The sequence below is a fragment of the Rhamphochromis sp. 'chilingali' genome (genome assembly GCF_963969265.1).
Source record: "Rhamphochromis sp. 'chilingali' genome assembly, chromosome: 10".
Lineage (NCBI taxonomy): Eukaryota > Metazoa > Chordata > Actinopteri > Cichliformes > Cichlidae > Rhamphochromis > Rhamphochromis sp. 'chilingali'.
The window spans coordinates 8,399,698-8,413,685 of NC_137937.1; the positions used below are offsets into that span (position 1 = coordinate 8,399,698).

The 13,988-nt window shown below is 38.7% G+C and overlaps 1 protein-coding gene across 1 annotated transcript; it reads right to left on the reverse strand.

Moving 5' to 3' along the window:
- Positions 1 to 503: 503 nt before the first annotated feature.
- Positions 504 to 13,079, reverse strand: sfrp1a (secreted frizzled-related protein 1a). The gene is made up of 3 exons (XM_080895122.1): positions 12,379 to 13,079; positions 9,362 to 9,442; positions 504 to 2,169 (listed from the first exon to the last, which is right to left on the reverse strand). The coding sequence occupies exons 1-3, from the start codon at positions 12,881 to 12,883 to the stop codon at positions 1,844 to 1,846; spliced, it is 912 nt and encodes a 303-aa protein (XP_080751248.1). The 5' UTR covers positions 12,884 to 13,079; the 3' UTR covers positions 504 to 1,843.
- Between the last annotated feature and the right edge of the window lie 909 nt (positions 13,080 to 13,988).

Consider the following 13,988-nt stretch of genomic DNA (forward strand, 5'->3'; position numbering starts at 1 on the left):
TATGCTCTCTTTTTTTTTACGATTGTAACTCACTTAACAAATTCACTATAGACGCTGTGCATGATGTCATGTGCACATTGCTTGTGAGTTGGCTGACATGTTAGATATAATACAGCTTCTGGTCATTTTGAAAAAAAAAACTGTATTTCCCAACTGGCTGCTGGTTGTTGCTAGGTGAAATAGTTACAAAAAAGGTGCTTAATCTTAGCCCTTTTTGTGATTGCTTTTGTCACTAGCAGATTGCCTTAGTCACCTCTAGTTTGCATGATAGACAGCAACTTTTCTGTAAGAAGAAAGAAAATCTATCTGAAAATACAAAAAGGTTACCTGTTAATTTCACTTAATAACTACTTAGCCAACTTGGCTGGGGTGGCAATGCGATTTAAATAATCTGTTTCTTGAGAGACTCAAATTTTAAACAAATTTAACCTAAATCTTTCACTGGATGATAACACTGGAGGAATGTCAGTATTCATATTTTAGTAACAACGTGAAACCAAGAATTTCAATTTTAAAGATATTTTACTGAACCAAGTTTTGGTCCAACCACCAGAAAGAAAATGAATGACAAAAAACAATCAAGAAAATAATCTCGGCAACACATTTAGTTTGTTTTTTTTTTTTATACATTTATGTAAAATTTGTATGTACATGTAATAGGCAACAATGTACTGCTGACATTCCAATTTGCAATAATAGAGTGCTGAAAATGAAACATGAGCAGAACAAACGAGAAAAACAGAATTGCCAATACTTGCTCTTTGATAAGTTTTGCAAAACTGTACGACTACAAGGCGTATTCCATGACCAAAGAATAATGAATACTGCAGACTAAACGTATACCAACATAAAAAGAAATATTTAAAAAAGGCAAAATCAAGTAATCTGCCACCCAGGCTTACAAATTACTCTGTGATTGGTGTTAATGCTTCTCTTATGGATTTCAAACAACAATGTTTAATGATGAAATGAATGAGCTTCAGAGAAATGTTCATAACTGCTGATAGTGCAGTCTTCAGTTAGACAGAATAATCATGGCAGCATATTCAGACTTCTGTCAATAAGTTATTCTACAACAAACCTTTATTGGCTTTTAAAGTTTAAAATACACTGATTTTAAGAGTTTCTTTATGATCAGAAAGAGCCATTTTATAAAAGGCTGTTGGATGTATTTATAACAGTTAGCCAGCAGATTGTTAGCCTACATTAATACAAAGCCTTAAAGTAAAAGGGAACAGCTAGCTTGACTCTACCCCTGTTTAAAATAATACATTTTATTTGTAATACACAGAAAACTCAATGTAAAATGACAGTTTATGCTTTCTTTTATTAAAAGGTTTAGACAGAGACAAGCTAGCAGTTTCCTTCTTGCTGAGCTAACACTTTTTCTTCTTCCTTTTTCAGAAAAAAAGGGTAAGCTAACAGTTTACTGGCTTTAGCTTCAAATTTACACACACAAAAACACATTCTTGGAAAGTGGTGTTAGACATCTCCTCTAATTGCTAGCAAAAAAAAAAAGAAGTATGTATATTTTCCCAAAATGCACAACAAATCCACAGACCTTTTGAGAAAGCATGTGAATGAAGTATCTATATACTGGAAATGATTTCAGCAAGGTAGGGCTTTTACTACAATGTCCTTTTAAGTTGAAGCGGGGAAAAAAAGAAAACCCAACCCTGTCGTCACATCTTCAACATAACACGACAGACAGTCCACAGTATCGGCTATCTGCAAATGTACAAAGACATAAAGATATATTAAGAGAACAACAGAAAGTTTGTGAATGCTTGTGCAAGTTCATATGTATGATGAGATGCAACCAGTGATGAAGGGGTAGGTCACATTATTTGAAAACATTCTCAAATACGGGACATTTGTAGGTCTTCATTTTCTTGATGGCATTTTTGAACTCTCTGCTGGACTTGTTCCACTTGTGGATGCCTGTGAGGAGGTACTGCTTATCAACCTTGCGGCCCATGATTAGATACTGGTTTCCCAAGTTGTCCAGCTGCTGGCAGGGGCAGTCAGCACCATTCTTCAAGTACAACACTAACTTCTTTGTGTCCTTCTTCTTCAGGTTTCCCGGTTTCAACATCTTCTTCTTCTTCTGCAGGATCACCTTACGGTCCGTGTTTTCTCGCTTTACCTCCTTGATCTTGGCCTTGAAAGCTGTGGGCGGAGGAACAACAGAAAGATGAGTTTACTCTAAAATGTGAATGTCATTTTGAACTCAACGTGTTGTACAGTGCTGCGTCTGACAGCTCCTGGTAGTGTAGTGCACTAGTAAAATTAATCATCATGAAGGATATTAGGCAGGTCAGTCTCCCGTGATCAGAATCAGAATCAGAATCAGAAACTTTATTGTCAATCTCATGAGAACAACGAAATTAAGAATGGTCCCCGATCATTGCATCATCCCTAGCAATATCAAAATATAAATAAAACAATAACACAATAATAGATATAGATATACTAGATCAGATATAAGGAAACATGCCACTATGGTTCCCCATCCTTTACAGATGATTCTTAATCATTTTTACCTCATATACACAACTAATTTTTCCAAATGAGAACCATTAAAATTCAAGGAATCAAACCCATAAAAAAATATATCATTGTACTCTTTACAGTACAATGATAGAATGAGTGTAATATTAAACTTTAAGAGAATGTTTTTGGTGCTTTAAACTTGCATTTTCAATTTGCAAAACATGACTTCCTGTTGTATAGAAGTATATGGGAAAATACTTTTTATTTGACATTAATAAAAAACTCTTGTTGAATCAGTTATAGTCTCAATCGCTGCCATACTTAATACAATATGAAGTACATTACCACACTCTTAACATTGCCAAAGTAGCAATGTTTATTTTAGTAGTAGCACTTATAACATACTTGCTAAGTAAAAGTGGTCTATGTACATCATGGGCCCATTATTCAAATCAACTATTGAACAGTGTGGCAGTAAGTCTAATAATGGGAATAATCAGTAAGAATGAGGTTAAAAAGTCGTGTGAAGCGCACGACTGCTAAAGCACAAAAATGTGTGTTTTATTTCAGAATGCATACACAATCAAAGTACATTCATAATCTTAATACTATTGGTGGCTCAGGTCAACAGTATTGCACAATAACATGGATTAATGACGAATAGCTAGCCAAGATACCGCCTTATACAATTTGCTGTTTACTCATGTTTGATTAAAAATTGGATCACCGTTTATTAATAATACATAAGTAATTTAATTAACATAGACTGAAACTCATTTTCCCACAAACAGTGCATTGTTGCAAATCCTGTTCATGCAAAAGAACTTATCCATGATCCTCTTAATTCTGGGGTTTAGCCTAATACTAATAAATAATGCGGTATGTTTTTTCAGTGACTTCTGATGTTCAAAGACCAAATCCAATTATGGACAAAGCCACTTAATTTTTCTGCTTTTCACGACATAACAAACAAACAAACAAAGCACAAATAAATTCTCAGGAATACTGCGCTGGGCTTCCAGCTTGTCAATAGTGAACCACATAGGGTTAGGGTTAGGCTATATTTTAGCCACATGGTGAACAACCAATGTTTCAGAAACTAAATGTTCCCTTAAAATCCAGCCTCTTACCTGCGCATCACAAACACATCACTAGTGACCTGGCGGATGTTACGAGGTTAAGGTGTAAATATAGACAAAGCATATATCTTTATCACAATTAGCAATGCAATATAATTTTTTTTCACCTTCATTTAAGTCCAAGTATGTTTTTCAGATTGACCAAAATACCCCTGATCTTTCACTAAACTCTATTTAACCTTCTAATTTCTAAGTTTCCTCTGAAACAGAGCACGAGTTGGACTTTGGTGGTCCAAATGTCCATTACCCCCCCCCCCCACACACACACACACACACACACACACACATTATGACCTGTCATATAGTATATCTAGGTGCATTATGTCTGACTTAACTGACATTTGTGTCAGGATAAATCACGATCAAGCTGGGAATAAAGCCTTGTGACCTTCAGTAGCGGAACAGCCTGACCAAGCATTTCCCCACTCCAGTAAGAAGAGAACAAACTTAGGCTTCAATCTAATTTTCTCCACGATTTTAAACACCAGATCACTTGCTTTTTTACAGAATTATAGTAGACAGAAAAACCTGTACTGGATCCTTGCTCTCCAGTTGCACTCGTATTGCTAATTGCTAATTAAAGTGTTGAAAAATAAATAAATAAAGAGCCTCCCCCTGTATTAACAGTGCACATGGTACGGATTAAGACTTATCCCCCGTCAAACAGTCTCTGTGAGGGGGCTTAGTGTTCAGAGAAGTCAAAATGCAGCGGTCATAATTAGTGTGTAATAAAAGAAAAGGTCTGGCCCACCACTGAAAGGACTTCATCTTGATAAATCCTCCAACCTCGATAATCCTTTAACGCCCTGAACTTTCTTTGCACCTCGCGTTGTTTGAGGGCTTAATCTCTTCAGCAGCAGAATACAATAAGACGTTCAAATGATCAAATAACTGACAACAGTGTTTCTTTTCTCATGGTCAGTGAAACTGCCCTTGTTTGTGTTTCTTCCTACATTAGTTTTTAAAATATTTTCAATTTTTAAAGTTACCAAACAAAAAAATAAATTCATCTTATACAGTGAGCAAAAGAAAGAAAAGAAAAGAGAAGATAGCCTTTCTGTGAGAAAGCATTTCTCAAATCTGCCCACTTAATTCTTATGTCATAACCTATAACATTAGCATATTAACTGTAAAACAGCTATGAATATGTTCACACTGACGTGACCGTGTTTTCAGAAGCCCTTCCTGGATCAGAAGATCAAACAATGCTCTTAGATGCATTTGGGCCTTACAGTTTTCCTGTGACAAGATATTTATTTGAGTAAGACTTTTGGGTAAAAGTCCACTGTCAATTAGTTGGATGTTAAGAGATTAAAGTTACTGTCACTAATTATTTTCCTACTCCAGTGTCAAGGTATTAACCCACCAGTTTTACAGTGTAAAAAAAACCCCAAAAGGTCAGAACTAGTACATATATGCAGCTTATAACAAGGGTTTTCATTTTTAGGAGTCAAAAATAGACGATTCTTTAAATAAAATGGGAACGTCTTCAGTGGAATCAAATATATGTGCATGCTGCACCTTTGTTACAGTACAAAAGTTAAAAGGAAGATATACTGTCAGTGATTTGGATGCTTTTACGCATGCCAGCACACTAAAATAAAATGACTTCTATTGTAAGATTTCTTTTTGTGATGTTGTCTCTGAAACCTGACTCGATTACCTCTGCTGGGTCAGATGTATTAATGGGATCCTTAAGTGCCCAACGTGTCATAAACCCAGCAGGAGGGCGAGCAGTGCTCCTCATTCACAATAATGGCAAGTGGTCCAAGCTAGACTGAACAGTCATCCAGCACAGGAATGCCCTGTTGTTGCAAAGGGAGGGAGCAATTCGGAAAAGGACAAAGTGAACAGTTGGAAGCCGAGGAGATTTAATTGAAGGGCTTCTGGAGGTTTTGGGACAATGAGGTACCATAAAACCTTAAGCACGGAGAAAAATTGCAGTGGGAAGAAAAAGCTGATGTTGTGATGATGTTTGAAATCATTTACAGCTGAGTGCGGCAAATAGGACGTGTGTGCATAAATACATGCCCAACAGCTATATTAATCATGAGGATTTCAGGGAAATAAGCGATATTTGTCCTCACCAGGGAAACCTGTTACTCGTTCTTCTAACTCTGATGCATTAGCTCAACAACACACAACTTACAGCCATCCTTCCTCCTGTGCCAGAAAAACTCCACATCCAGGGGACACAAGTCAAAAGTTTCACCACAGAATTCTCCACTTTTATCAAACCACATGGAAAAATCAAACATGCTCAATTTAAATGCTGGGAAGCACTGCAGTGCAATGCATGATAGACACTATTTTTGGCATCTTTCATTTTGCAGCTTCAAGTAAATGAGATGGACAAAAATTCTAATTCACTGCTAGGTTGAGTTTTTTTTTTTTTTTTTAATGAACACATGATTGGTCCACGCAGATTAACAAAGGCTTCAGTCTCTGGTTCATCCCTCAAGCCCCTCTATGGTTTTCCATCCCTGTGTTCCACTGAGAAAAGCAAAGAAATCCATCACATCTATTTTTGCAGTCTTCTCCAAACAAAACAGGCTTGGATTTAAGATGCTGCCTTGTTAAAGTTTACTGTCCAAATATTTTTTTTGGAACTCAAGAAAGATATCGGGATGACCTTGTGGGATAAAACACATAATGATTAAAGCGTGGGATATTTCCATCTGCACATTTTCCTTTTTGCTCAAGACAAGGCATTAACTCATGTTTAGCTTCTGCTGTTTAGCTGCTGTTGGATGTATTTATAGCATTTCTCTCCAGACCAAAACTGAATTCCGTCGGTCTGCTGAAAAAAAAAATTAACAAACAAATCTTTGGCAAGCTGCAGCGCTGTGTCGTGTCAGGCTACGCATTAGTCGTTTACCCGCCACAATCGAGCCATACTGAAGCAATAGAGAAGTTTGTTGCATTCCAGACTATGTCCCTCCCTCGCAGGGTCAACACAAGCAACAAGGTCTCATCCTCAGCCTGACACTAAATCTGTCTGTGTATCCTCATATGTCAGCTGGTTAGGTGACTTATGACAAGCAAGCAAAACAACATCTGTCTTCATCCAAGATGAAACAAGCCAATAATGCAGCCCGCTCCCTTGGCAAACCGGGACGCAGACTCAAAGGGGCAAGTCTCATCACCGCAGCATAAACACCGATGCAATTTGTTAAACAAATGTAACTTTAAACTTTTTCTTGAGAACTGGAAGAATGTGTGTTTTCAATGTGCGTCCAGTCTATGTTTGCTTAGCCTGGCACCTGGAATTCGTGCTGCCACAAGCTTTGGTGAATAAAAGATGAAAGTAGAACAACTTGCATCTTGTGTGCATCATGTGTGTATTATTTCTGAACGTTCTCATGTCTGCAGTTCAATCTGTGTTTGTGTTATTAATTGAACTCAAAGCTTTCAATTTCCTTTTTTTAAGTACATATGGTTTATACTGGATTCCTCATGTAAGACCTCCAAATTTCCACAATTAAAACAAGTGCCCTACTCAGCTTAAGATCGTCCTTCCTTCCTGTTTTTTTTTTAATGTTGTTTTCCATTCAAGTTGGACTGAGGATCCTCTAATGAAAAGAATGTGTGAAGCTGGCTGCAGCAGATTCTGAGCCATCTCTTAATATTTCCAAATAGGCTCTGACGTGTTCAAAACCCACTTCCAAATCCCCTTCAGAATATGTCTTTAGATTTGATAATGTTCCAAAAGAACATTTCTGGTACGACCTCAGAACATGACTGCAGAGCTGAAGAATGGCCTTTCAAAATGAACAACATCCTTCTAAAACTGATCTTCTGATCATCACCAAGCTTTTGATCTTACAACTACTCTTAAAGTAAAAAGTTGACATATTAACTGCAGAAAATAAGAAATTGTGTTGTCTTTCAGCAGGAAACATGTTTTACAAAGTTGAGAAAAGGTCAACGAAAGACTGGAAAAGTTGTGTAATGGCAAAGAACCCTCAAGGTGGAACATGAGACACTGACTTAACTGTCAATACTAGATTCAGTTGGCGTAAGAAAGAACATCCCAGAATGGGTTTCTTGAAATTCAGATGGGAAGACGGAGAGTACTTCTCCCTTAAAAGATTAGATTCATGGGAAAAATAGCTCCACAATTTAAAATTTTCTCAACCTAACATTGTGAAACATTTGGAGGTTTCATATCTTTGGTATGCAATATGATTGAAAGATTAAAAGTATCTAGAAGAATCCCAATAAACAAGGCCAAAAATTGGCAGTTGAGCTATTCGTCAGCCATTCAGTTGAGAATAGCCGTGAATTTTAGATCCTCGAGAAGCAATGCATTTAAAACAGCAAGTTCTCTGGCAGAAATCACCACACAGGCTCATTTCTGAAAACCTTTGTAAGGAAACACAGTCCGTCACTGTGTCCATAAATGCAAGTTGAAACTAGCTAGTAATTCTCTGCATTCTGTTTTCACTCAGATCTTATTCTGACCAAAAACGGTGATACCAATCAGGCTTCTACTCACTTCATGTTTATGGAAAAAAACATAAAAAACCCATGCACTACTAGGAATGACATTTAAGGAGCGTCCCATTTTTGTTGGAAACAGGTTTGTATTTGGGAAATCACCTAACAACCTGAACTAAAAATTTTAAATCCATAAAGCTAACACTAAAGTAAACACGAGCATTTTTTTTAACATCTGAATAAAATCCAATGCCTTGCATGTAGCAAATAATTACGTGTGTTAATTCTCATTTACCCAATAATTCTGTGTTGCAATTCTCCAACAATAACCCAGCAGGGTTTCCTGCATTGTATTAAGTTGTGGCCTGTGCACTGGAGTTTTACAACTACAGCAATTAAGCTTGCTAATGGTTCTTGTTAGCCTACCCTTCCAGTTGACCATTTGTAGATTTAAAATAACAGTTTGAGAAAAAGCTATAGATGAATAGAACGCTAAAATTCTATTAAAAAAAACAAAACAAACAAACAGACAAATGTTGGAGAGCAAGTTTTCAGAACACCTATCACTCTTGAATGCTAACCAGGATATTAGTTGTGCTTCTGAGTGGAAATTTCTTGTTGAAAGTGATACCACGTATTAAATAGAATATTTATTAGCCTATATTAGCTTAGATGTATGAACTATTTCACTCAAAGACCTTCCAGCTCAGTTAGATTTTATTACCATAGAACCAGTTCACTAGAACAGCTACCTCGGCTCTTTATATTACAAGATAACAGTTGCAGAATATTAACACAAGTCAAACACCCAATGTCAACACAATGAGAAACAAATTCTTATCTTGTTCCATGAAGAAATGGTATTAGCATTTAAGAATTGTTTTTGGAGATGGTTTATCATTAACTTTTTTTTCCATTTAGGATATGAAGAAGGTAATCTGTAACATCAGTCAGCCCAGACAACAGAACAAACATCCCAGTTTACAACTGCAAAGATCTGCCACTTAAAGACTTCAATGACCCCAATTCATTAGTCACAGAACATCATGGTCCACCAGACCAGACAGGGATAGTATATCTAACCAAGAGATAAAACGTCACATTAAATTGAACTGCCAAATATGACCAAGTACCGCCAGGACACAGTGTACTATGGGGGGAAAAATAAAAGTTGCACACTTTATAAAACTTTATGAACTTTGAAGATGGGAAATACAGTAAAGAGTTCTTTTGATTTTATGCAGTGCATCCAACTGTCTGTGTTTTGTGGGTGTTGGGACGCCGCTTACCAAACTCGCTGGCACACATGTGCTCAAGAATGGTGTCTGTTTTCATTTCGTTGTCACATGGAGGGCAGATGGGAGAGTAACCTGTGGATGAAAACACACACACACAAAAAACAAAGAAACAATTGGACAAGAAATCGGTGCAAATAGAAGACAAAATGTCAAATGGAATTTATGTTGCCCGTTTGGTGACCAGGTCAGGTGTGCTCATATTCAACTTCAGTCAGTTATCCTGCAGACTTCTACGCATCTTAACATCTCTGAGGATGCACAGATCCTGTTTACTGTCAGTAGTCAGTCACCTACTCCCTTGGGTTTCGTACACTCTGATGACCTGATGTCAGTGAGGAATGCCTTAAGCTTTTATAGCCAGCTGTAACTAAGAGCCGCTCTTCTTTACTTTTTGCTACACTAAGGCAGTTTTCAAAATGCATCTGCTCAACACTCATCTATACACCTTTAAAAAAGTATTAGAAATATGGAAGGAATAAATGGTAAAGATATTCAATTCAACCTTAAAAGAATGTTCTGAGATTCCAGAGTTTAAAAGGGGGCTTTGAGTGTAGAGGTGTATAATAGCCAGCTCAAAGACAAAAATCCCAAAAGAGCCAAAAAGTGTTTTTGCCAAAAAGTAACTCAGTTGAGGCATATCTGCGAACTTTTTACTGACACAATTTTTCAATTCTTTTGAATACCACAAACGATCGTTTCATGCCAAACAGCTGAGCCGACCTTCCAAACAAACTTGGACCTGCATTGCGATCGCAGCGTCCTTGCAACATTAACCCCGACTACACTGCGGTGTCCCACTGTGGGCCTGGATCGATCAACCAAAGGGGAAGGTAACAGCACTCTACTCTCTTCCAGTTGTCCATTTACATGTGTTTAACGAATGCTTGTGAAAGCATCGCTCGGGTGTGAAGAGCTTGTGAAAACAGACAATGTTTACAGAGTCACTGGGTCCCTTTGCCTCTGAGCGCCTGGTTCATCTTTAAATCACTTATCACGGGTCCCTATGCTGCAGTATTCAAGCACTGTTAGCTGGCCTCTATTAACAATCATTAACAGCTGAGGAGATTAGCTTGCCTCTGTTAATGTTTATCACCCTGAAGATCAGATACTGAGAGACTCTCCAGAAAACAAAACTCTGAGTAGCCGAGCTTCAGCCGACCTGTGGGAACAGGCTGGCTTTATTTAACCCCAGTGCTGACAAATGATAACAGGTGAAGTCTGGAGAGCATGGAGCTCTGTGTGGTCCCTTCGTCTTACCTTGAAAAAGGAGTCTTTTTCAGAAAAACAGGCCTCCATCCATACCACTATGTCAGTCAGCAACAACCCCCCCCCGACAAAACACACACTCACAAACACGTCCCTTCTCCCCCAAAGATACAGTGAGCTCTGTGTTATCGCAGGAAGATCCACAGTCCCTCCATTTATGGCCAACATGTTCAGTAAGGGGCTTTAGATTGAAATATAAGTAGAGGCCCCACCCCTTTAACTTTATGGTTCAAGTGAATGAGGCAGTTGTAGTCCCTCCACCCCCACCCCTCGGCGTACACCTCACCTCGCCTGAGCAACCGATAGAGAACCTGGCACTGCAGCCTTGCTCTCAGCTTTATCATCCAGAGAATTGTTATTTTCTGCGATTTTTATGGGCTTCTCTGGCATTTCTCAACTTGGCTTGCAGAGGTTAGTGCTGGAAGACAGTTTTGCTGGACTAATGCTATTGCCCTCTACAACCCCATTTGCTGATGCAGCGTCTTGGGGAATCTGCACCAAAGCACCCATTAGTGATAGATGATAGGGGTAAAAGAATGTCCTTGGGAGCTCTGTTTACAAACCGCCCTCCCGACGTCAACTTGGACGCCGATTTTCCAGATCTCCATCTTTTCATCAGATGCACAACATTTGCCAGAGCACAGGGCTTAAATATATTAAGGTATTCACATTTTTTTCCTCCAACCTTTTTATTCTTTGTTTTTTTGCTACTTGACTTCCTCCCAGCATTGTCCTCCAGCTCAGCGAACACCTTGAAATAAATGACTAACATCTGTTTGAGCTTTTGCAATATTACAACATCACTCGTTGTCAATAGCAAGCAACTTCACCTGCACATTAAAGCCAGGGGATTATAGAGTGAAAGGAAAACGTAAACGTGATAGACTTTCTTTAAAAAACACGAGGGGTGGTGGGTGTTAAAACAGGATCAAATCCAGGTTTTCATGGCTGAATTTGCTCCCCCAAAAGGTCGCATTTGCTTTGTTTGTGCTCGGATTTGCATCTGCAAACACACTTTTCACCCCTGAAACAACAGTTGCATGCCCATTTAACTGCACGGGTGTCGTCTTTTACACGGTGGCAAAAGTGCTGGCTGTTTGTTTTCTAAGTGAGCAAGTTAGTCAGGGTTAGGTAGTTAATACTATATTAAGAAATTGGAACTGATTCAAAGAATGAATATTTATTCATCAAGCTACACTGCAAAATATCTCGTTTTCAACTTCTTCCTTATGAGACAACTTGAAGATTGTTTTCTTTCACTGGAATTTTAAGGGAATGCCTTTAAAAAATTTTAATATAAACCCCTCACCTGAACTCTTTATTTAAACATCCGTCCTCTTCCGCTTTTCCTTATCAGGGTTGCAGGGGTAATATATTATTTATACAGAATATATAAATATATATATAAAAAGTATAATTCTCTTAAAAGGTTTTCAACTTTATATTGAAGTTTGACTTCAAATTTCTACATTTAAATTTCACCTTGAGAAAGTTTGTTTATTTAACAAAAATAAATAAATAAATAAATAAATAAATAAATAAATAAATAAATAAATAAAAATATACATCATATAGACAACATGTTAATAAACCTTTTAAATGGCAGGTTTATGCCCAGGAAATATTCAGCTATTAATTTGCATATTTCCTTGTCAAACATTTATTCACAAATATACAGTGTGTGTGTGTCTGTGTGTGTGTGTGTGTGTTTGACCTTTTGAAGTTGCTGTTAGGTGAGTTACCTGTGGGTTTTGTAACCTCCGTGGCGTTGGGTGTCGTCATGGCAATGCACACTTCACCTTCGGGAAACTTGTCACAGGTGAGCATCTCCGGCCAGGGGAAGCCGAAGGCCTCCATGATGGGGGCGCAGCCGTCCCTCACGGCCTCGCACATCCAGCGGCACGGGTAGATCGGCCGCTCCAGGCACACGGGAGCAAAGAGCGAGCACAGGAAGACCTGCGTGTCCGGGTGGCAGTTCTTGTGCACCAGAGGCACCCAGCTGCTGGCCTGCTGCTTCACCTCGGCCATGGTCTCGTGCTCCAGCAGGTTGGGCAGCATCATCCGGTTGTAGCCCACGTTGTGACAGAGCCGCAGGTCGTCCGGAATGTCCACGCACTGGGGCGACTTGCCGTAGACGGGCGTATTCCAGGGCAAGTACTCGTACTCTGACGCCCTGCACCCTGACAGGAGTGCCACCGTCACCAGCAGCCGGAACATCCTGCAGAAGCACTCACAAGTAGAGCTCATGATGTGTCTTTGCAGCCACTGAATGATTGCTAACCGGAGTGCCAGGCAACACTCAGTTCATGAAGAAACGCACAGCGACAGCGACGCAGGAGAAAGGCGCTCTGCAATAAGTCCACTATCTCCTCTGGCTGTAGTCCCGCTGCTGGGCTGCGTGCGGCTCCTGCGAGAGTTTGGGGAGGTAATGCGCTGAGACTGTGCGGTGCTCGGAAACAAGAGGGGGTTGTAAAGTGCGCTCTGACCAATCGGAGCGCGTCTGCGCCTTTTGGCACTCGGCTGTCAGTCAAAGCGCTTAATGACCGCGTGTGTAAAAACTCTCCGGGAGACTCCCCAGCGTTCCCTTTGCGCTTCATTTGTCGATATAAAGTAATAATAATAATAAATATATTTGGATATGTGCGCATAAACTGGGAATACTTTCAGACTGACTGGGGTGTAGGAATAAGCTTTAAAGTGTGACACTGGGTTTGTTTTATGCCTGTAACAAGAACGTGGTGCAGGGAACAACACGAGCCCCTCGCATCCCCGAATGTGAGGAAATCCTGATTTCATTCATATTAAATAAAGCAGCTCTATAAGCTTGTTGCCATCAGCTGTTACTGTACGGAGGCCTGAAACAGCCTAAACGCAGAAACAACTCCAAATGCATTTCCTTTCTTTTATTTTCATCTATTGTTATTTTCCTTTCATTTTTACACCTGTACATATTTACGTATTCATTGTTGTATTCTTTTTAACTCATTTATTCTTTTGGCAATTTATGTTCTTCCATATAATGGAGCACAAACCCAGATCATCTCCTAAAGCATATCCACTGTAATGCCTGCCTGATGCACACATTATTTGGTTCAGAAAATATGATAGACAAATAAAAAAAAATCGACTTTTATAACTTTATTGAAGAAACATGACAGTTTTGGGTGTCATCTTTGACTCAGCAAAAACTCAGCAAAAAACTCAGTAAAAAATAACATTATTATTATTATTACTTTATATCACTTTATTCTTACTTTATATCACTTTATTTCCTTGAAGGTTGAAGTTTCTTTGAGGATTTTGAATTTAAGAGTCTGAGCCAAGACTTAGTGAGTAATAATAATGATAATAA

What these genes read in the sequence shown, in the direction of transcription:
- sfrp1a (XM_080895122.1), bottom strand. Translation starts at nt 12,883, where the DNA reads ATGAGCTCTACTTGTGAGTGCTTCTGCAGGATGTTCCGGCTGCTGGTG. An exon ending in GGAGGTTACAAAACCCACAG is followed by an intron (nt 9,443 to 12,378) that starts GTAACTCACCTA and finishes TTTCATCCACAG; the next exon opens with GTTACTCTCCCATCTGCCCT. An exon ending in CATGTGTGCCAGCGAGTTTG is followed by an intron (nt 2,170 to 9,361) that starts GTAAGCGGCGTC and finishes CTCCGCCCACAG; the next exon opens with CTTTCAAGGCCAAGATCAAG.